The following is a 25,339-nucleotide window of genomic DNA, read 5'->3' as shown; positions in this document are numbered from 1 at the left end:
TTGGCAGCATTTAAATTTTTTGAATTTGGGACAGTGAAAAAGTTAATGTTAAGCTTACTTGAATATCAAAGTGAAAGCTAATATCTCTTTCCAAGAGATTTTTAGCCTACTTCTTAATACCAAGCTCAAATCTGAAGTAAGATCTTGACTAATTTAGATCAACTTTAATATTCGAATGTGAGGTTCTGAGTATAACCTTTAAAATGTTCACAAAAGCTGTTCCTGTAGATCACTGTAAGTTTGAATCACTGCTTTCAAAACGTTTTAGTGTTTTAGCTGCCAAGCTGTGTCATGGGGTCAAAGGGAAAGCCAGAGTCTTGTTTGCATTTAAACATTTACATAACTGTCTGTTTTTACTGAAGTTAATTTTTGACTATGCACACTTTTGTCTCTTGTAAATCTGCAATGCAGAGGCAGTTCCTAATTTGATCTTGAAATTATCACATTATTACCTGTGGTAAAATATGAGGAACACAGCTCTCATTTTAATTATTGCTTTAATAGTTCCAGCTTTGCTTGCTGACAAAGGTAGGAAGATCAGACTTTATCTAATTTAAGGGTATTTTACATGCTGTATTTCCACAGTGGTAAAAGGTAAAATCATTTTTGGCTCATTGTCAATATATCTCTTTAAATGTTTAAATGTTTAATATTGGCACTTACATGGTGAATTTGTGTTAATAATGTTAGATTAAATCTAAAAAGATTAAGTCAGCATATGCATTGAAATGATGTAATATCTGTTGTGTGCAGGTGGGGAGCTAGAGCTGATTAATAAATTAGCCATATAGGGACAATAAATAGTAAATTATAGCTAATGACAGCTATGTTGATGATTAGTGCATTTGTCCTTATTTTTTATGCATGTATTCTTCACTGTATTTTTGTATCTCTACAGGGAAGAATTATACCAAAGAAAATGTTTGCCAAGAGCTCAAAGCCATTGGAATTGAAAAATTCAAAGAAATGCAAGTATAAAGTTATTTTAGGATTTACACAATTCTTAGTCTCAACCACAGTTTATGGATGTTTAAATTCACTGCTGCTTTATATGCTCAAAATATTTGGTTCACGTATAAGGTTATTAAAAATTTGTTTGAACAATTATTTCGTTAATTATAGCTTAATTCCATTCACTTTTGTCCACAGAATAGGCTATCCCTGCATTTCTGTTTGATGTATAGAAAAAAGAAAAAAAGAGGATATTCTTTGAACATGCTTGCATAAGTTATGTTTCTCGTCGATCCTTCTGCAGGTTCACTGTCCTCTACAGTCAAAAGTTCCCGAATGGCACATTTGAGGAGGTGAATTGTGTGGCAGATGAAATGACCAAGCTTGCAGAAAAATGCTGCAAAGATGATGCCAGTCCTGACTGCTATGATAAAGGAGTAAGTGGTTGTCCTTTACGATAATGACGTATTTTGTGGCTAAATGCAATTTAGTGACAAACCAAACTCCATTCAAATGAATCCCAGGTGTCTGGGAAAAGTTATGTAAATACAAATCTATTAGCCATTAGATAAAACGCAAAAGAAGACTTTCACACTGTTCTCAACTTAACTGTGGGTTATATTATTTTTATTAACCCCCAGTTAAGATCACATCTAAATGAAATATTTCACACTTGATTTTCACACTTGACGTTAGATTTTGGTTGAAAATGAAAATCGATTTGACATCTAAATCAAACGTTTGTTTGACGTCAAGCTACGTTGGGCAGACGTCGCATTTTGGTTGGAATAAACACGACAAAATAAAAACGGCAATGCATAAAAAACAATTTAATATAAAAAAATTATATTTATTTTATATAAATAAAAAAGGTGAAATGCATGGCAGGACACTTATTACTAACCAGATTTACATTTTTTTCTGTCAGACGTCTACAGAAGTTCTTATCGAGATATAAGGCCCTATTTTACCGATCTAAGCGCACGGCACAAGTGCAGTTAGGGCGTGTCCGAATCCACTTTTGCTAGTTTAATGACGGGAAAAATTGTTGCCGCGCCCAGCGTATGGTCTAAAAGGGTTGTCCCTATTCTCTTACTGAGTAATGGGTATGTTTTGGGTGTAACATGCAAAAAACTAATCAGAGTAATTTCCCATTCCCTTTAAAAGCTAGTTGTGTCTCCAGAGAGAAACCCATCTACGGGTCAAGCCGGTTTCCACCATATCTTTATGTACACAATATTAATCTTTTACATTGTACTCCTTTTATTTTAAATATTTGGCTAGTTTGTGTGCTGCTGCGGATCCTTGTGTGTGTAATAAGCAGAGAGTACGCACGTTGTGGACCCGCCTGTAGGCACACATTACTTACGTGCTCTTTAAATAACAAAAAAATACTGCACTATTGACTTTAGACCAGATTTCAGTTGGTCAATGGCACTGTCTATTTCAGTTGCCTCTCAAAATAGCAACGCTCCAACAATGCGCTTAAACACACCTCGTTTTCAGACCAGCACGCCCAAGGGCGCTAATGCATTTGCCATTTAAACAATGTGGCGCAGGACGTGAAAATTATAACTGCGTCAGGCTGAAACTAGCAAAAAACACTTGCGTCGTGCTGGGTGTATGATAGGGCCCTTAGATGTTAATGTCTGGTTGAAATTTTTTTGTTTGAAGTCACCATCATTGTAACTTTTTTTACAGTCTATGGGACTGACTTAAAGTAGTTGGAAGTTGAGAGGTTGGAAGTTGAGAGGTTGATATTGATATAATAAAATAATCAGTTAAAATGCTAAACAAAAGTTACATAAAAACGTTCCCTTTCGAGAGGTCTCTCGTATTGCGTAAGGCTAGCTTACGCTATGGGAAAACGTCTTTTCTCGAGAATATTGAAGCAAACTTTTCAAAACGCAGTGCAGCTGCACAGCGAGCACATCTGAGCACGAGAGCAGTCATTGGCTGTGCTGCGGCAACTGCACGAACCTATGGCGAGGCGGCTTTGACGCGAGAACCAATCAGGGCATCTCGCGCCATGGTGCGTCAGAGCCTGCCAGTATGGGCGTGGTCAGAGGCAATATATTGCCATGCCTCGCCTAGGTGCTCCAGATTTTTACTCCTTCAGCGATATCACCACTTCGCTGACCTCCGGAATAGAAACCTTCGCCGCCATTGAAACTCCTTCCAGCAGGGCGAGCCACTGCATGGCAGATCTGAGGACGTCGGTTCCATTCGCCGCCTTCAGCCCGTTGTTTTGCTGTGCCCTTCGGCGCGCTATATATCCTTTTCTAAAAGCTAAATATAGTGTGTTCAACGCACTTCTAGAAGAGTGAATTTCTGAGGCTTTGTTGCAAATGCAACAGCGTGCTTTTACAGCCGCTACTTCCTCGTCCCCAAGAAGGATGGCGGTCTCAGACCCATTCTAGACCTCAGACACCTGAACAAAGCGCTTATGACGCGTCCGTTCAGGATGTTGACAACCAAACAAATTCTCGCGCTCATTCGCCCGGGAGATTGGTTTTTCTCAGTGGATCTGAAAGATGCCTATTTTCACATCCAAATAGTGCCCCATCACAGACCTTTCCTGAGGTTTGCATTCGAAGGCCAGGCTTACCAGTACACGGTACTGCCATTCGGCCTGTCACTAGCACCTCGTACCTTTACGAAGTGTATGGATGCGGCGCTCTTCCCCTTAAGACAACGGTGAGTGTTAAACTTCCTCGACGATCGGCTCATCATAGCCCAATCGGAGAAACTGTTGATAACTCAGAGCCTGGGTTCTCAACCACCTAGAATGCCTGGGTCTCAGGATCAATATTTCCTTCCTGGGTATGCGTCCGCTTTGGCGCTGGCTAAAACCACAGGTTCCAACTTCCAGCTAACGCGTGGCGATCTGGCCACTTTCAAATCAGAGTGAGTCACGACTGCATTAATGCCCTGACTCCCTAGAAAGCGACCGACTGGTATTGGTCTGGCGTGATGTTGGGTGTGGTTTCAAGGAGAAAAGTAATCTCGACAGATGCCTCCAGCTCAGGCTGGGGGGCCCTTTACGAAGGCAGGCCCGTCTCTGGTCTTTGGTCAAGCCTAGAGAAACGCCTACACATAAACTGTCTAGAGATGAAGGCGGTGGCTTTAACCTTGAAAGCCTTTCTCCCATACTTAATAGACCACCATGTCCTGGTCCGGACGGACAACAGGGCAGTGGTGTCGTATATAGACCGCCAGGGTGGTCTCAGGTCAAACAACCTGCACATCATGGCCGAGAATCTCATTCTCTGGGCCCAGCACAACCTGCGCCCACTGAGGGCGGCACATGTGCCAGGCGTTCTGATCCAGGGTGCGAATATGCTATCCAGAAACAATGTTCTCCCAGGGGAATGGTCTCTTCACCCACAGACCGGTTCAGCTGATGTGGGACATCTTTGGCAGAGCGGAAATTGACCTCTTCGCCTCCGAAGACAACGCTCATTGCCAAATATTTTTTTACAAAGAACAGAGACGCGCTCACCCACGACTGGCCAAGCCGCCCTCTGTATGCATTCTCTCCAGTTACGATGCTACCATAGGTCAACGAAAGAATCAGGGAGTGCAGATGTGCGGTGCTGCTAATAGCCCCCCTCTGGAGAACCCAGCTATGGTACCCAGAGCTGGTACAACTGCTGGAAGCAGCCCCATGGCCGATTCCGCTGAGGAGAGACCTGACTGAGGCCAGAGCGCCCTCAACAAGGCGCCTTTATGCTCAGAAATGGGCAGTGTTTTCTAGCTGGTGCACAACGCAAAGCGTAGACCTCTAGGGCTCTCAGGTTTTATCTGGAGCGTTCTGCCTCGTTTAGGCAATCAGAGCAGCTCTTCATATGCTTTGGAGGCCGCACTAAAGGTTTAGCCGTCACAAAGCAGAGATTGTCACGCTGGATAGTGGATGCTATTGAGCTAGCTTATAAGTCCAAGGGCCTTCACTGCCCTTTGGGCGTCAGAGCTCACTCCACGAGAGGCATGGCCTCTTCTTGGGCCTGGTCCAGTGGGATACCCATTGAAGATATCTGTGCGGCGGCCGGCTGGGCCTCGCCGTCCACATTTATGAAGTTTTATAACTTGGAGGTACCCGCCTTACAGGCCAAGGTTCTCTCTGTGTAAAGTTTTAAGTACTCCCCCCAAAGTCTTAGGGCTCATTACATACTCGGCTCTGGCCTTTGAACTACGGTTCCTATGTATCCCTTATGACCATGAACTACGGTCCCTAGTTACCCAGCAGGGCTTGACATTTCTCCGCGGGCGTTTTTCCACATTCGAATATTCATTTTCACCTTTGAAATCCTGTTTTTTAAAACTATTCGAATATATATTCGAATTTAGAATATTTGTTGACAGCCCTAATACTCATGGGAGTTGTAGTGTCACACTTATTTCAGATGCCTTTTGAAAAAACTAAAAATTTTCAACCCGCCAAAGTGGCTAGTTGGAGTGACTGTTACCCGCCACGAGCAAAATCCACCCGCATTTGGCGGGTTGGCGGGTGTTAATGTCAAGCCCTGTTACCCAGTATATGAAGCCCGTCTAGAACTGGATCATGCTTTTCCCTTTGAGTTTCAGGCATCTGCCTTGGGCTACGGTAGGGCGAAGTTTAGCGCACGTTTTGAAGGGGGTTCCCATAGCGTAAGCTAGCCTTACGCAATACGAGAGACCTCTCGAAAGGGAACTACTTGGTTACTAACGTAACCTCAGTTTCCTTTCATAATTTATAACAAACAATTTTTGATTATTTATAAAGTTTTATTAAAGGAGATTTTCACACTGTGTCAATATTCTTGACATTTCTAAAACTAATTACCCTTTTTTGAGCATTTCTTAAAGATGGAACATTTAAATTAAAAGTGAGAAGCTAATGATCACTAATCACACTAAAACAGTGTGATACCTCCATGAATTCAACAGTTAGATTACTATAAAAGTTATCCACATGGATATTAATGTCTCCAGTGAGAATCATTGATGGACAGACAGAGTTCATTGAAAAACAAAGTATTAGGTTTTGGAGGTCGATAGATGAGTACAATAAGAACAGGAGAAGTACCGTTCCTTTTGAAGGCAACACACTCAAATTATGATACGCAGGGAATGCTAATTTCTGTAGACTAATAGATATATCATCTCTGTAGATAACAGCAAGACCGCCACCTTTACCACTTAGACACGGCCTCTGGATGTATGTATATCCCAGTGGAATACAAAAATTTTGGTGCCAAGTCTCAAAGATGCAAAATCTTATTGTTCAAAGAACGAACATTTAGATGTGCAAATCGCGCAGTGTCGAGTCGCATTTCCGGTTGAGTCAGTTGTGGATAACGCAAGTTTGCATGGCAGACACCGTGTAAAGAATGCTTTTTTGTTTCTGAGTCCATAGACCGAGAGCATAAAACTTTAATGCCAGTCCCAGTAGTGTGAACGTTCCGCGACCCTCTTTGTAAGTATTTCGGCTGACGTAGAAGTCAAGACGATTTCAGGGTCTTTTAAATACAGACGTCAGGAAGTAAATGATGTTCCAATGAGAGAAGTTCAGAGAAAGAGTACCTTATCATGATGAAATCCAAATGTTGAAGGACCCGCTCTCCACGAAGCCCAGACAGGGTAAAAATGATGATGACAAGATAGCAGTGAAATCCACATGATAGGAACAGAAATATCCAATTTGATTTACTTGAGAGAGAATCCAGACATGTTGTTGTCACACAGCAGCAGAGATAGCAGTCACGCAGCCAGCAACGTTCCCAGTTGACAGGATCAGCGATCCCACGGTGTTAGATCCGATCAAACAATAGTGGCACGCACAGAAAGACTCCACAATTTAATTCCAGTATCGTTAAAAGCAATGTAAAAAAAACAAACACCAACTAATAAAATTAATACTGTTTAAGAATAAATCAATTAAAATAAAGAAAGCTGGATGGAGAAGCAGCAGCCAACATGCGCCAGCGTTCTCTCCACCGGAAGTGATGAAAACATCGTAAAGGACACAGGTCTGTTTGATCATTGTTTCCTGGAGTTGGGCTCTTGATTCTTCATATTTTTTGTTAGTTTTCTCTGTCTGCTTCAAACAGGTGCCTGTTTTAAAGGGTTAGTTCACCCAAAAATGAAAATTCTGTCAGTAATTACTCACCCTCATGTTGTTCCAACCGCGTAAGACCTTCGTTCATCTTCGGAACACAAATTAAGATATTTTTGATGAAATCTGAGAGCTGATAACTTCTCCGTAGGCTACTAGGTGGCCCAAACTTGCTGGCCCAGAAAAGTTATTAAAGAGATCGTTAATATAGTCCAAGTGACTACAGTGGCTCAATCTTAAGTATATCAAGCGACGAGAATACTTTTTGTGCGCAAAAACAAACAAAAATAACGACTTTATTCCACTATTCATTTCCTTCTCTCTGGGCCTCGTAAGTGTTTTTGCGCAGCGCGTCTGTGTTACACGTCACCACGTAGGCTCACTATTGGCCGATGCTGGTCATGTGTGTGACACGCAGCGCAAAAACACTACGCAAACCAACTAGAGGCCCAGAGAGAAGGAAATGAATAGTGGAATAAAGTCGTTATTTTTGTTTGTTTTTGCGCACAAAAAGTATTCTCGTCGCTTCATATACTTAAGATTGAGCCACTGTAGTCACTTGGACTATATTAACGATCTCTTTAATAACTTGTCTGGGCCAGCAAGTTTGGGCCACCTAGCAGTCTATGGAGAAGTGATCAGCTCTCAGATTTCATCAAAAATATCTTAATTTGTGTTCCGAAGATGAACGAAGGTCTTACGCGGTTGGAACAACATGAGGGTGAGTAATTACTGACAGAATTTTCATTTTTGGGTGAACTAACCCTTTAAGCTCTGTTTGTCTAATACATTTAATTGACCTTGTGAATATGCAAATAAGGATGTTACCCGACATTATTACATGGCTTGCTTGAATTCTAATGTAGAATGCGTGGTCTGTTATTTCTTGATAACAGACCGCTGCTGAGTATAACACACCGTTGCCATGCAAAGCAGAGCGTTGTCATGGACACTCAGGATTCTAACCGTAGAGACGGAACAGACTATTTTCTTTAGCGGAAGCAATACAATCGTTTTTAAATCAATAAACTCCTTTTTAAATCATTATTTTGTGTTAAATTATTGATTTATTTGGCAGGTAGCCATGTAATAAACGGGATAATGTAGAGCGAGGCGGTTGTTATAGCGAATACAACCCCTTCAGGCTGATTCAAGACAGCCTGTCGGGGTTGTATTCGCTATAACAACCGCCTCGCTCTACATTATCCCTTACGTGTGACATCTTGAATCTTGAATATCCAGGACTAACTGCTAACCCAGGTGTTAAATGAAACGAGATAAACCTAGATTTAAAGTGGACTGAGCTAAGGATAGCTGTAAGATACCAAAAGTTACCATAACTAAATGTAGGATATGCTAATTGTATACACTTGTCCAGACTGCTTTCAAAGGCATGAACATTGAAGAGAAACTGGAGAAAGACAGAATCACATGCTAGATGTAGCACAACATATCTTAAGTCTATCTAAAATAGATTCATGACCACATTCTAATTACTGTGGAAGTTCTGGAGGTATTTAACTTAATTACATCTCTAACTAACACAGTCCATCTTGTTAGAAGTCTTTCACCCTTGATGGTCTTCACAGTGACAGGTTGTGCGTTTTTATGCCTGACTATATAAAGCACATCTTGCTAAATCTCTCTGGCTTGATCTTCATCATAAACTCATCTGTTTTCATGTGTTCCTGTCATCAAGCTTGTTTTAATTCTATAAGTACATCAGTGGTTTGTTAGCCAGACCTTTGCAGTGGCTGTCAACTCAAATAAGATAGATTTGACTAGCGATGGGAGAGAGGCATTTTAGCCATTATTCAGAGTTTGTGATTTAGAGTATTCTGTTTTCATTTAAAAAAAGAGAATTATATTTTTGGAGAAAAATGTAATTCTAGCTGTTTGAATCTGAGTGGTGGCATGGCTGCTAGCACACATGTTCTGACATGGTTGTGGTACTTATGCAGATGACATGAGTTTAAATCTGCCTCATAACATTTCCCAATCTAATTTCACCCGCTCGTCCCTATTGATTCTTGCCCTTTATCTCCAACATCCAATAAAATAAGAATTGGCAAAAGGCCACTTACTTGCAGGCTTTGTCTCCAAAATAGCCTCTTACATTACTCATGCAAATAAAACTGTCCTTCAATTTGTGCACGGAGATAATAACATGAATCCTGACTGGAGGCAACTCCAGCTCGACTCTAGAAACATTCCTGCAATCCAGTCAGTTATACAAGCCCTATCTGCACACTTTAATGCAAATTAATTACAGTGCATGTTAGTTGGTGTGCAGTTACTCACTGCTCCATTCAATGTATCAGTGTCTTTCCCTAGGGACAGCTTACATCCATGTCATTAAAAAATAATTACTTGAACAAATGTCCTCATATGAACTGGCTGATTGCTCACATTGCATTTGCAATTTTAAATTCAAGGACTGCTTTAATGGGCTTCAAACACTGCACATACGTAAACCATTTATGATGTATCCGATTGTCTCCATACCAATGAAAATAATGGGCCTAGTTTATGAAACGAAAGTACGACAGAAATTTGTTTCCATGCAAACCTTGGCATTTATCAATATGTACGTGAGCGGTGGCTACGATCAAATCTCACGTCAGGTCTCAGCTCGTGTACGCAAGTTTTTGAGTTAGTCTGAACTTGCGTGCAGCATAGTAAATCTGGTGGGATTCTCTATAATGAGAGCATTTTGTTTATTTATTTCCTGACTGAGTCCGAAGCTCATTAATCGATCATTAACCGTTATACGACTAGATTAGAATGTCAAATTTAAATTAAATTAGAGAACATGGGTGTCTGTGACCCATTACAAATACCACAAATGTTTGTTAGTTTTTTAGGCTTTAGTTTTTTTTATGTAGCTTAAGGCTAGATGTCCAAATAGCAGCATAAACAACATAATATGAGGATTCACGCATTGTCACATCGCCTGCAGCGCGTCTGTGAACCAAAATTAAGTATATAGCCTATAAAAGGAATAAAATAAATGACTACACAAAATATATTTCGCAAAATTAACAGATTAACAAAAAAGAAAAACTGTGCAGGTCTAAGGTATAAGTAGTAGGTATAAGCTACGCTGGTTTTTGTGACACTCTAATTTGTATTTGTTTTCTTTATATATCTTTATTTTATTAAATACACCTGACCGCACAGGTGCCTCACACTCACACACACACACACACACACACACACACACACACACACACACACACACACACACACACACACACACACACACACACACACACACACACACAACATATCACTTCTAGTGTTGCTAACTTGACATTTCAGCCATTCATCATCAAACTAAAATCAACCAAAAAAACTAAAAAATTACACTGCTCAATTTAAATGGTCATGAGATTACTTCCTCTTCTTGGCCAGGTTACTTTCTCAGTTTCGTAAACTCTAGGGGCAAGGCTTCTAAACCGTGGATTTTAGGGGCATGATATTTAAATGACGGTTGTTTTCAGCCACTACATTTATCAATGTCAGATCATTCGTACGATGGGATTGGCAGCGTACAAATGTTTCATGAATCACACGTGAACCCTCTTGTAAGATGATTTCTGCGCTCAAATCTACGCTCTTTTCTACGATAAATTGATAAATGAGGCCCACTGTCTCCACCACAGAAACGATGATAAGTGAACTTGTATTGAAACATCATTAAAGACATATTTTCTAGACAAATTTACTGAACAAAAATGGTCATTTTGTCAGCACTTTACCACAATATGTTTTGCGTGCCTTTTTTTTGTGTGTTGTGTTGTTTGCTTTTTATTCACATAGTAATCTCTATCTAAGGCTACAGAGATCTCTGAGAAGTCATGCGGAAAGGACTCTCCATTCCCCAAACATCCAGGCATTGAGCAGTGCTGCACACTTCAGGGTCATGAGAGGAAACTTTGTCTGGCCTCACTACGGTACTCTGCAGATGAGCTGCCATCCCTAATAGAGCCCACAAATGAGGAGATCTGCACTGAGTACACTCAATGCAAGAAGAACTATTCTGTCAGGTGAGATTTGTCCCACTGGACTACTTATGAAGGCCACAGTGATTTGGGGTTCATCAGTGGAAATAAAAACAGAAGGGATCAATGCAACATTCTTGCTTAACCACTGGTCACTTTCATCTCTCATTCTCTTTAGCATATACACTACTACGCAAATCATTAAGTCCTCAGACATCCTCGAAAGGCATTGCCCGGATATAGACAAACTTGCAGCCCTTTGAAATAACCTTAGTTTAAAAGTACTAATTATTCTGACTAATTAATCACAACTTAACACTGACTTAGTAGTGTTAGTAGAGGCTAGCAGTAGCCTATGTCAGAATATATGCCCCAATTGAAAGTCACAATATCGAAAGCATCTTCCGAATCTTTTTATATCAGCAAATTAAGCATTTCCTTCTGAATACATTCATTAGTATGAAGTATCCCAATTATATTACCTGAGACAAAATCATTGACTTTTTAGTCTCTCTGAATAGCCATATCTCTCTCTTTTTTTCAAACTATTCTCCAAGGTATAGCATGATTAGAGAAAGAAACTCATTTCCCAATCAGTCAGTCACGTCTCAACGATAGAATCTAAAGATAGAATTAAGAATCAAGAAAAAAAAGATTATTTATCCACTGTGTTCCCATCCTTAGTAGAACATTCTGAGACCAAATATATATGTATACAAACAAAGTATTTATTTATAACCTATTTATCTACCTGTCATTTCTGATCTGATATTCTCAATGTCTTTTATAGATGTTTTGGAAATTAAACCGTTTTGAGGATTAATGGATTTATCTTAGATTAAGTTTTGCAGTGCATTGATGTTTTAATATACAAGGTGATGTACATTTTTACATGTGAGGAATGGTTTTAATATGGGCATGAATGGGTATGAAAAGCATCAGGACAGAATATAAAGAAAATGTGGAATATTTGCTAACTGAGACCTGTAAGTTTACACAATAAAGCTTCCATGTAGTTTTATGAATTATGACATCCAAATGTCCAGCATGAATTCCTAATCCTGATGCCGCAAGAGGAGTTCTTAAACCTTCTACTGGTGCTTTTATTGCTGCATTTAAAGAAGAATAGGCACAGCCTTCGTTGGTCCGCAGTGACACAGTTGGCCTTCGAAGGATGCATGCAACCTTTCATTTGGGACGCAGCAAATATTACCTGATTTGTAGAACATGCTGTGGCAAATCTAATCAGATTTTTTTACTCAGGAAAGATAAATGGGCTTAATAGACAGGTGGCAGTGATAATTGCTTGTTGGGCTGGTTTGCCTCAGGGAGGCCTCTTGGTCAGAACTTCTAATTAAAGTCAATTTTAGTAATAGAGAATTATTTTGGCTTTAATGGCATTTAGAAATCCTCGGTTCTGAAATAAATAAATACCTTAGAGTGTTGATTGCTTTTTTGGCCATTATAGTCTCTGATTGTGGTTGCATTAATAGTGAGGTGCCAGCTGTTAACGCATTGAAGCAGATTTTTATATAGCAAATAATTCTATACATCAAAAGGTGCTTAAGTAAATCTGGCTTAAAACCTGATCTCTGTTATTTTTATGGCATAAAAAATGTATTTTGTACCCACAGTCCCATTTATCAGGCTCTCAAGTACCGATTTTACAAGATCAGTAAAATATAAAGATTAATCAATTGTTTATTTTATCTTAATCTTTCACAGCTATATAGACATAATGTGTTTTATCATTTTAACAAGGAAAATGTAAATATTATCTTTTCCTATTTTTCCATCTCAATCACTTATACAATGTCATGTCATTACATTTGTTTGCTTACAAAAAAAACAGACCACATGAAACCCTTTTAGTCCATACAATTCTGGCTTTATTTCTTACCTCTCTTCAACAAACATCTACATAATTAAGCTGAAATGGTGTAGTCACATGAATCATGCTGTTCTAAAATAAGCCTTGGGAGCATGATGACAAAACATTTTCATAAAAATATATTTTGGTGACAGCACACCCCCATCCATGAGTAAACATGAGGATTATGCTCTGCTTTGATAGGATTAAATCAAAGAAAGACTTTTAGTGGCTTTGATTTATGATTAGAATTACTAATAGAGAGCAGAATATCATGTACTCTGACTTGAATGGCTTTGATTTACCATATTGACGTCAAAGTCATTATTTTCTCTCCCTCAGGTATGTGTATGAGTTTGCCCGGAGGCATAGAAACATCCCAGCAGGCTTTGTTCTTAATGCTACTCAGCACCATGTGAGAATGGCAAAGCGATGTTGCCACCCTGCTGTCAAGATCTCTTGTTTTCTCGAAGAGGTAGTATTAACCACACATTTCAGATTACATTCATTGGAAACCTTGGGGTGGCATAACCCCTGTGAGAGGTATCATGTTGGGTGAATATATCTAATGCTGATTATGGCCTACAGCATGTTTTTGCATGTGAAGTAACGTGCTGTCAGTAGTAATACATTTTTATCGTACTTGACAGCAATTAATAGTAAGCATTTTGCGCATGACAAATTCAGGCACATACAAATGTTTGCGAATCTTTTTCGGTTCATACTGTAGGTCCAAAATATCTGGACAGTAATAATAACGGTAAAATAACTGTACAAATAATATATTTAAGTTTCTAAAGCTGTGCATGCAAAATACATGCTGTCAAGACATACATTTTGTATGTTTCAACATATACCTAAACAGAATTGAATGATTTTGCTGGTCCTCAAGTTGGACCAGCATCAGCATGCAGATTCTTTTTTATTATTGTTGTTTTCTGCAGGTATGCATTCATTAACTCACAGTGCATTCAGTTTACATAATAAGCTGTCTAATTAGAAGCTGATGAAAAATTGTGAAATAATGTACTTCGAACAATAGAGACAACAATAGGCTCTTAATTTTCTACATAGTTGGAAATGTAATTTTATGACAGGTTTTATTTTTTGTATTTATTTTTTATAATGTCCAGTGCCAAGTCATTACAAGGTAGGAAGAGATGGACAGTGTGTTTGAATTTTGGATGATGAGATACCACACTTACTGTACTTCCCACAGACGCATAATTGCTCCCTCTTTGTTGCTATTGTTATATGTATTGTCTGAAGACAATCAAACATAAGTACCATATGCCACCGTATAGAAGCTAAAGAGTGCTATGCCAGACTATAATGAGACTAATAATCATCATTGTGCCTTGTGTGTCTGCATTTGGTATCAAATGCCCTGAAGGCTCTTGCAGGGTCTGTTGTAAGTTACAAATAGGATTCCAAGATATTATTGTCAACACAAAACCTGCGCCAGCAGACTCAAATCTGCTGTTCATGGAGCTAAAATCTGCTTTCTTCGGCCCACATTGCTTTAAACAACTACTAATTAAATGTCTATTTTACTTGTTGTGTAGGAGGGAACTGTGCTATTTGTCTAGTTGTGAGTAGCAATTTGTCTAGGGAAAGCAGAAAAATGAAATGGAATAAAATGATTATGAGGATAAGGATGATTAATGATGATATCATTTAGTTCAAATCAGTTTAATTTAAAATTAGAAAAACTGTGCTAAAATTAGAAAAACTGTAAGAAAAATGATGATGATCCTTATGATGAATGGTGATGGTTGATGTGGAATTATTAGTAAAGTACCTCATATAAATCCTGTCTGTTTACAGAGACTCCAAATGGGAAGCGCCAACATTTTTCTGAGGTTTCTATCCAATGTTTGCAACAACCAAGTGAATTTGAAATCCTACAAATTTGGGTAAAAAAAAACATGGCTTGCACCGCATCATCACACCATTAATAGGAAAAGTTCACCAAAAAAGACAATTCTGTTATTCTCTTGTTGTTTCAGACTAGTTTTAAACTCTTGCCAGCTCACAGGTAGCTTTTTTCCCCCTGGGCTAAAGTTTTGACATATTGCATAAATCATATTTGATTGAAATGCTTGTATTGAAATATTTTAGTTATTACCGTAACATTAAATGTCACTGAATGGAAAATATTTTTGATTATTATTATTATTTAGTTTTAGTTTTTTTTCACTTTTATTATATTTTTTTAAAGTCCTATTGTTATGGAAGACACAACAGAATATTGGTTTGGAATGACATGAGGATGAGAAAACTAAACTTACATTGCTTTACTTATTAATAGGTTGTCTGCATATTATGGAAATCTCCTAGGACTGTCCTTTGAAGATGCATCAGCCATATCCAGTCGTTTCCAGTCTGGGCTTGAAAAATGCTGTTTACAGCCCCAACCTGAATGTATAATTGAAGAAGTGAGTAGAACGGTCAGGCCGCTCCGATTCCTCTCGATGTTGTGTTCAACAAACCACAATGAGGAGCACAAAGGTTCAAATCTCTCTTGGGACAATTATTTTGATCAGATTTCCTTCTGGCTGTGAATTTTCCTCTTCCGCTTCATAAGACATTTGATGATATGACAAATAAGAATATTTTTGGGGTAACTGATGAAAAACATGTCATCTTTTGGAAGACACAATACTCACTGCTTCCTAATTGATAGGGATTTTCTGAATCTGGGTTTATTTTAATGACCATACTTGGTGGTTATTATACAAATTTCCTGGAGTCCTTTGAGTGGAAACAATTGAAAAAAACAGCCTTTCTCTCTGTACTTCGTAACAATACCTGCTGTTGTATAATGTTGTTTATCACATCTGCTGCCCATTTTCTATTCAATTTTATGATTATTATGTGTCATCTAATTTTAGACTAAATAATATATATGTGCAGCAGTTCAAATCAAAATACCAGGACAGGGAAATGATCAGAAGAGATTATAATTTCTATTCAAGAGAAAGTGTACATGGAACAGATATAGAGAAATTTGACAGAACCCTCTGATATCATTTATTTTGTCATGAAATTCAGCAGGAGGGCCTGATTTATTGTATTTTTCCCTTCATAATAGTTGACAAGCTTTCAGAAAGTTCTCTGCAGTGAATCCAAACTTAATGCCATGTCTGAGGATTTCCGGAAGTGCTGCAGGAAACCTGCCCTGGATACACTTCCTTGCGTGGATGACTTGGAAAGACAAGCCCGTCAGCATCCACATGTAGCCGATCCTGTTTCATCCCAGCTCTGCGAGGAAGTTCAACCACATGGGATTGACAGGTGCTTATTTAATATTCATTAAATATTCGGTGGTAGGGAAACCATGCGTGTCTTAAAGGAAAGGTCATCCGGAAAAGATATTTCCGATGTTAGCCAGCTTATTTCAATATGATGTGCCAAAGTCTGTGCTATTTTGTTGAAGGAAGAATGACATCACTCACTTGCCAAATGTGCTAATATGCTAATGTAATGTTGAGTGATATAATGGGTATATTGTGCTTTTACCGTGACCCACTCAGATTTAATACAGGTTCTCTGGGAAAAGCCACCAGGTCCCCTTTTCCCAAACACAATAGAGTGCGTTCCTCTTGATTTTGATCTTTAGCTAGTCTATTAAAGGGTAAAAGTGCAACTAGTCATGAATTATTCATACTGTGACTCTGAATATGATCATATGATCAAAACTAATCTCTTCAGACTTTTGCTTAGTCACCATGAAATCAAAATGGTTCTTTTAATGGAATATTTCAATAATTTATTTTAAATGATTTCTCTCATTATTTTTAAATTCATGTGCCCTCATAATCTCCAGCCATATCCCCTCTAGCAAAGCACAACCATCCAACAATCCAATCAGTTATTTCTTCCCAACATTCTTTCTTGTTTGAGAAGCCATTTTACTTGGATATATCTGCCACAATAGGGGGAAAAGGACTATCACAACTTCCATTTCATCAGATACTGAAGCTCAGAATGCCTCTTGTGATCAATTTTCCAGGGATCAATCCAAAGATCTATTTGGGCTGCAAGAACCACCTGAAATTCAGTCCTAACTGTGCATGAAAAGGTTTCACAAGTTGCCCTTCTCGTCTAAAATTAAGTCATCCCGTTATCAGAATGAAGGTAAAACAGGTTTTGTACCAGGAGAATTCTGGCCACAGCTGGACGTTAAAAAATTATTTTGAACATGAACAAGAACATTATAGATTATTGGAGTTGAGGTGATGGAGTTATTGAAAACTGATGGGATCAGATTAAAGGTACAATATGCAAGAATTTTTGCCGCTAGAGGGCGCTACATTCCAAACAACAACAACGGCGTAGCTTGATGACGATGTGAAGGAGCGTGGAATGATGGGAACTGTCGTTTTAAACTCCACCGTGGATGTAAATCAGTCAGACGGGAATCGAAAAATCATGTTCATGGATGAGGCTAAGTTCTGTTTTTATAAATGTTGCGTTTAATGACATGCTTTTAGTGGCGAGGGGGGCGTGGTTCAGCGCGGTCTGTGATGGGAGAGAAAAGAGACGAGCAAGTAGGTCAAGTGCAAATGCACCTGTGTCTTATTGCAGTGATCGGCGTGGAGAGACCGCTTATAAGCCGCGCTGGAACGAGAGAGAGACTGGAGAGAAAATTGGACGCAGAGGAAGAAAACCGGTGGATCCGAGCTCTCATTTTTGAACTGTTTTGTGCCGTCGCGGTTGCCACGGTGAATGCGCGTTGTGCGCGGCTTTTGTTTGTTTTGCTTTATTTTAATAAAGTACGAGTCCCAGTCACGACGACGCGTCTTCTTCCTTCCTGACTCTTAAACCTCATCACACTTTTATTTCATTAAAATGAATTAACCGCAAGAAAAGTAAGGTTTAATACTTCATAGATCATGTTACTGTATTTGTTGAATTCATTGTTGTGATAACGCTGCGCAGTTTTACGTGTTCTAAACAATTGTTGTAAAAGTATATTCGAACATGCCCACATCATTTGCCAAAATACTGATTAATCTTTATGTATAACACATGCTATGTTTATTTACATGGCCATAAACACCAGACGTGATAAACAATGTCAATAAACTAAACACAAATCTAAAGCAATAATACTTTCCTTACATAAACATAACTATTACCGAATGCTACATTTGGAAAATATCAAATTAAGCATGCTTTGTCGACAGAACCAGCTGCAATCGGTAAAGAATAATTGTGTCCCATAACGACTGCAAGAAACAAGCTAAAGTTTGTAGCTTGATAGACGCTACAACTACAACTTCCGCATTTGTCCAGGACTCCACATTCTCTGACTCCACGCAGTACGAGCGGAAACCGAGGGTGACGCGGATATGACGCAATTGACTGGCGACTCCCAGCTCACCCCTGCTCTAACGCCCCGTTTCCTTGGTTAAAATCGCAATTTTCTCACGATTTAAAAATAGTTGGAAACATTTGGGATATTGTAAGTAATCAACTTAACAAAATATATAACACTGGCCTTGAGATTTTGGGATATTTTAATGCAAAATTCTTACATATTGTACCTTTAAGTACATAATGCAGAACAGACCCATTTATCTTCTGTGTAACATTTCCTTTGCTGACTAACAATCATTGTCATGCAAATGATGCTTGCCTGGAGCACCAAAAATTAGAACAGGATGCCCTCAAGCAAAGATTTTGACCTTTTTCCTCTTGCATCATGGTCCGCTTCATTTGTTGGAGTATGTTATGGCTGTTCTCTGATCAGCACCTTTCTCATGCCTTTCTCATTTAGTGAAAATGTAGCCGGTATGCACTGCATGCTGTGATGAATGAAGCTTGTGAAGTCACTCGTGTGCCTGGGTAGACAAGAAAGAATGAATTCTTGCTGAGGGGCAGACAGGCGTGCACAGAAGCCTATGTTTAATTTATCTTGGACTGTAATTTTGAGCCACTCACCGTTGGTTCTGAATGTGTGCTAGCAAGTTCTACTGAGTTTACCTCGCGGCCTAGTGTCATTAAAGGTGACATTTTTAGAGTGCCTCGGGGGGGCTAATACTAGGTCATTTATTTTGGATTCTGAGTGTATGCAAGTGAAATTAATGTGAGATGGGGTGTTCTGACAGAAATTAGAGAAGTATGTAAGTTTTCATTCATATTTATTTAAAACTAATAATAATTAAAAGCATAATAATATTCTCCTTCTTCGGTTATACACTGTCCAACTGTACCCCCTAGTGGTGTTCTTCTTCATTTTTGTATGACCAGAAAAATCAGCCTTTAAATGTATAAATACATCATTTTGAGCTCCACAATGTATGAAATAGACTCATGCCACCAACATTTAGTTTGTATAAAGCAAAAAAACACAAACTGTGTTGTAAACCTTTCATTATCCCTATTCCCAACCACCAGAGTATTATAAATTATTTTTGCTTTGTTAAACATACAAAACTAAAATTACAACAAAGTGTTTTATATGTATGGTAGTAGTCCGGATTCTTGCAGAGATGTTTCAGCTGCTGATTTTTGCATTATTAGTAAACTGTCGGCTTAATATCCACTAACACTTTTATTTTGACGGTCCCCCAACAGATATTTTACTGACTAAACATGTCAACTTATTCTAATGACCCTAACCCTACCAGTCTACTAATACTCTAGTGAGATTAGTTGACATGTAGTTGCAAATTAATGAGATTAGTTGACATGCAGTTGCAAAGTTTCTTATAGTTAAAGGGATAGTTCACCCAGAATGGAAAATTAGCCCATGATTTACTCACCCTCAAATCATCCTAGGTGTATATGCCATTCTTCTTTCAGACGAATACAATCGGAATTTTTTTTTTTTTCATTTTCGACTATCGAAATAAAGTTTACCATTTATTTCATACTTGTTAAGCTTCTATAATAATTCAATTCTACAAGATGCCATGTGCTCCATGTATTTTTAGCCATTGTTTTTTTTTACTAACTACACTAATAATAGACTGTGCTCTTATTGTTAACTAAAGTTAAAACTATTCAAAATAATTTTCGTAATTTCGTAAATGAAGCAGAAATAAAATAAAATATAAGTAGGCTACTTGAAGATAATCTTATTTTAAAAAAATAAATAAAAAAACTTAAAATTAAATTAAATGCAAAGTACAGTTGTTGCCTTGGAAAGTAACTGAAATAAATAAGTTGAAGTTGAAGTACTAATTTACTAAAACTAAAATAAAAAATTAAATAAAAAAGTCCAAACTAAAATGAAATGAAAACGGAAAATATAACAATAAAAGCAAATTCAATATATATATATATATATATATATATATATATATATATATATATATATATATATATATATATAATACCAAAACACTGCTAATATTATATTAATAATTATTCTAAATGATAGCCAGTATCAAATGCAGTTTTTTTATTTTATTTTTTATTGGGTGAAATGTGTGGATTAAAGAGTAAGAGTGAGTCTTACTGATAGGGCACTATTTTACAGTCCTGTTCCCCATTACAGTAATTACAATAAGGTACTAACCCTGAACCTAACCTTAACCCATAAAAATTCATGTATAACTTTGATGAAATGTTCTGATCCACTTCAAATGTTGACTACTGTAGTTACCTTATATTAAAGGGATAGTTCACTCAAAAATGAAAATTGTGTCATCACTTATTCAACCTTGTGTTGTTCTAAACCTGTATGGGTTTCTCTGTTCTGTTGAACACAAAAGAAGATATTTTGAAGAATGTCGGTAACCAAACAGTTGATGGACCCCATTGACTTCCATAGTATTTTTTTTTTTTTTTCACTATGGAAGTCAATGGGGTCCATCAACTGTTTGGTTACCGACATTCTTCAAAATATCTTCTTTTGTGTTCAACAGAACAGAGAAACCCATACAGGTTTAGAACAACACAAGGTTGAATAAGTGATGACACAATTTTCATTTTTGAGTGAACTATCCCTTTAACCAGTACTTTCTTAGGTGATTAGCCTACACTGTAAGTACACTACACGTGAGTGCATGTAGGCCTACTGTAAAATAAAGTGCAACCAGAAATGCCCCCTTCCTATAAAGACCCATTTAAACTGTGCGAGAAATAGTATGAAATTAAGACAGCATGTTGTCTGCAAATGACTTAATGCTTTTTCCAATAAATATGGTTCCAGGGCTATTTTACAGTGACTTTTGACAGCCCTAAAATGAGTTATATAAATGTGTGTGTCCATGGAGAACACTCGTATGGACCCCAGTTTGAAAACCCCCATTGTGTTACAACATAAACCTACGGTGAAAAGATCAGAGCCTCCTATGGAGAGCATTGAGGTCTTGCAGCCTCCTGCTGGTTGGCTAAAGATTTGTGCTCCTGTTCTGCCTCAGAACATGCATTGTAGTGGCCACTGAAAAGGAGAAATGTCATGTTGTATGCAGCAGCAGGGGAAGAATGTTTCCTAAACTCAGTGTATTAATTAGATCAAAAGCATGTATGTGTGCATGTTTCCAGATACTTGTTCCTGATTGGAGTAAAACATTCCTCCATTTCTCTGCCTGTTCTGACAACCGTCCTCAATCGAATCAAGAACACGGTAACAGCCTGCTGCTCATCTGCTGACGTCACAGCGTGCTTAACAGAGAAGGTGAGACGATGTTCATATGTCCTGAAACTGACATGATTTACCAGTCTCTGCTTTACTACAGGTTTGTATCATTGTTTTATGTTTTGTGCTTAGCAGCAGGTTTTTCATTTTCTTTTTTTTGGATCACACAACCAAGCCTTTCTTCAGATTTCAAGTTTTTTTTTGTTTTTTTTTTTGGGTGCTTATATGACTAAGATTGCTAAAAACCACGGGTAAGATGGCTATTGTGAGAGGTTTCGATCTTTTTTGATGCATGTCTAGATGATTTTACCAGCACAATGCCACTCTCTGACTTGACAATGAAGTCTCATCTCGGTTTTGAGATTGGAGCTCTCATTAGGGCTGAGATGTTATGTTGATGGATGGTTCTCTTGGCAGTAAGGTGAACTCACATGAAAAATTGTGTTTTCGGCAGCAGGCGACATTTCATAAGGATGCTCAAGTAATATAACCTTGAATAAATCATATTATAATGCTATAATTGGACTGGAGCTCAATGAGCACTTCTTTTCATGCTTAACAATGATGTCAAAAACCCACAGATAACCTGATCAAAAATGTGTCAATGTTTGGTTAATTTAGCCTTTCAGTTTTCTCTAACAGTTCCTCCAATTATCTGCTCGCTCGCTGCTTTTCTACAGTAGATGTGAGAAGAGTTTCTGGTGTGAACATTAAATTGAAGGGTTTAAACTTCATCTGTAACCAGGGAATGAACGCACATCATTAACATGCACGAATGAAGTTCACTCTTCAACTGAGAGAGTCTTGCAAGATTTCAATTAATTTCGAGTGACAGGGTGCTTTTTGTAGGCTACTCGCTGGGTGCTAACCAAACCCGAACTGTCAAACAACAACACGTCTCATCTTCTCTCCCGCTGCTCGACTTTGAACACTGACAAGGAAAAAACATACACATTTTTTATTTAAAGGGTTGTATTACTGGCCAAACGGTTCTTTCATTTCTCTCTCTCTCTCTCTCTCTCTCTCTCTCTCTCTCTCTCTATCTCTCTCTCTCTCTCTCTCCTTTTATCGAACAGGAAAGTAAATTGAAAAAGACTACAGCTCTTCTGTCCAAGTTGGATGACACTTGCTCGCAGTACTCCAAGCTGTAAGTTATAGTCAGACTAGAAAAGAACATCATCATTTGATGTTATTTAACAACAGGGGATTTGAAAGGAAGGAGCTGGTTGCAGATCAGTACAAAACTCTTCATTAACGCTTTATTTCCTGCAGGAAACCGACTGAGAGAGGTGAGACTCAGGCACAAGCATGGGTTCACTTGACTGCATCCTGCTGTTCCAAGCGTTCCCCGGCACAACTGTGTCAAAAGCTGGTGAGAGCTCTGACGAACCACTGTCCTTTTGAACAGTTTATTTATTTATTTATATACTGTATGAAAAGGGTAAAACTTTACAATAAGGTCACATTTGTTAAAGGAATAGTTCACTTAAAAATGAACATTCTGTCATCCTTTACTCACCCTCATGTTGTTTCAAACCTGTATGAATTTCTTTCTTCTGCTGAACACAAAATAAGATATTTTGAAGAATGTCGGTAACCAGTTGATGGACCCCATTAAATTCCATAGTATTTTTTCCCTTACTAAGTCAATGGGGTACAACAACTACATTTTACCCCCCATTTTTAGCATAAACCAAATTAAACTGTTAAATTTATGCTTAAAACACGATAAATCCCCCAATGGGAAAGGAAAATAAACTTAACTAGGTAGTTCATCACCAGGGCAAGCAGATCAAATCAGGATTTAGGGTGTCTGTATAATTTAATACAGTTATTAAACTAAGGTTTGATTAAAGCTCATATTTTCTTTTTCAGACAGAGGATGTCCTTAAGTATGACGACGACATTGGCGTTTAAAGACTCGCTTTTTCAAAGATCCGTTTGAGCGCCAGCAATTATATTGGATGAAGAGATCTTCTAAATTCCCTCTCCAATGGAAAATGTCATGTCTCTCGTCACCTCAGATGTTTTATTCTTTAAATAAACTTTCCACTTGCTTCAAAGAGTGTTTGTTTGTTGTCTCCTGTTCCGTTTGCTCTTTTAGCCCATGAGGCTTGTGGCATTTGCAGTGTAAATGTATTAGGCTTCTGTATGAATAACCTTTACCGGGAGCATAACAACATCCACGATGATTTCTGTTGTTGCCATGGTGTTTCATCACACACTGGAAGACTTCACATTAGCTTTCATTACAAAGTGATTAACAAATTATTCTTGAGATGTAATTTTAACTTGATTTCAATATATTTTTTAGCTTATATTTATTTACATTTTTATTTTCCTCTTTTTTTTGTGAAATAAAATACAAAATCGTGTTTGTGAAATATAAGTTATAGTAGGCCCTCTGGAATTATCAGAGGAATTTATATGCTTGTCAGGTTTCAGATAAGACGCACACTTTAAATTAAAATCTCATTTGCGTAGATGGGTTTTTTAGCTTCTATTTATACATTTTAGCAATTACAGTTTTTTTCGATTGCTAAACGACAGTGAGCACAACTGGAGCTACATGTGCAAAACTCTAACTACAGTCTGCACTACCAACAGTCACCTGAGCTAAACAGTTCACATCACCTGCAAAACTCACTCCAAGCAACACAACTCTTAACACATGGCTCAAAACAGCTCAGTGCAGCCAAACACTACACACAACCCTCACTGAGATAACACACACTGTCACTCAGAACACACTGAGAGGAAAAACACTAGCATCAAACACCAATACAGAACATTCTAACTTTTCATCTTTACAGTTTGAACAATTTCAGTGACTTCATACAAAGTTATATTTTCTTCAAAGAAAGTGACATTCTTTCACATGATTTATTTAAAATTTTAGAACATAATTCTTTAAGGTAAATGAAAATGAGCAGTTTGCTTCAATAGTCTGTAGTAATTTACGGAATTACAGTAATGAGAAAAAAAAAGGTAGAAACTAAAAGTACATGGGTGATTCTTTGTATACTTTTCTTGTCCTTGGACGAAATAATAAACTCTAAAAAACTCAATCATTCTTGTTAGTATATAATATGAGGCCTTTTATGCATGGTTTTTACTGTTTTCCCTCTGTCCCTAAGTCAGACTTTGTACCTTCAACCTCGCTTAATTCTAAATTAAATATTTAAATAATGTAGATTTCAAGTACAAATGATAAAATAATGTCTAATTAAATTATACATATTATATATTGCAATATTTATTTACATTTTCCTATATTTTTCATTAAGTAGAACCCTTGTCCCTTGGGTTCACTGTCATTTCCACCACACTGTACAAAATAGAATCCTGGGATCATTGTTTTAGGGTTGTATACTTAGTAACCATAGCAACAGAAACTCCACAATGGAACACAAGGCTGGGTGAAAGGGTGACCTCTTTAGGGGGTAATGAAAAGAAGAAAAATCAAGGTAAATATAAAACTGAGAGTATGTTTATTAGTCGTCATTTCCAAACGGCTCATCTTTCACATGGACGTACAAATAACTGGATACATTTAATTTAATAATGTGTAATTTGTGTATATTTAATGCTAACTCTAAAACTATAATTAGCAGGCTAACATAGCATGATATTTTAGAGAGAAAAGGGGGAAATGTAATTTCCACCACGGTGTTCATTGTGGTGGTAAAGACAGGTTGTGGTGGAAATGACATTGTTCGTGCTAAACAGCAAATTATTTGGGCTATAATACTATTGGACCCTGGTGCATCATCCTATACATTGCAACCAAGTGGCAAGCCGTTGTGTTTTGATTCCCCCCCCCA

General features: G+C 37.9%; 1 protein-coding gene across 1 annotated transcript; it reads left to right on the top strand.

The window, feature by feature from the left end:
- Positions 1-369: 369 nt before the first annotated feature.
- On the top strand, positions 370-23,868 carry gc (GC vitamin D binding protein). The gene is made up of 12 exons (XM_082170028.1): positions 370-528; positions 899-968; positions 1,256-1,388; positions 10,883-11,094; positions 13,262-13,394; positions 14,747-14,835; positions 15,231-15,357; positions 16,014-16,216; positions 21,422-21,554; positions 22,592-22,662; positions 22,788-22,887; positions 23,391-23,868. Exons 1-12 carry the CDS (start codon positions 465-467, stop codon positions 23,430-23,432), a joined length of 1,377 nt encoding a protein of 458 aa, XP_082026154.1. The 5' UTR covers positions 370-464; the 3' UTR covers positions 23,433-23,868.
- The last annotated feature ends 1,471 nt before the right edge of the window (positions 23,869-25,339 follow it).

Source organism: Leuciscus leuciscus, assembly GCF_965113295.1.
Source record: "Leuciscus leuciscus genome assembly, chromosome: 5".
NCBI lineage: Eukaryota > Metazoa > Chordata > Actinopteri > Cypriniformes > Leuciscidae > Leuciscus > Leuciscus leuciscus.
Note: the sequence above shows the minus strand (reverse complement) of the source record. Positions and strands in the feature narration are given on the sequence as shown.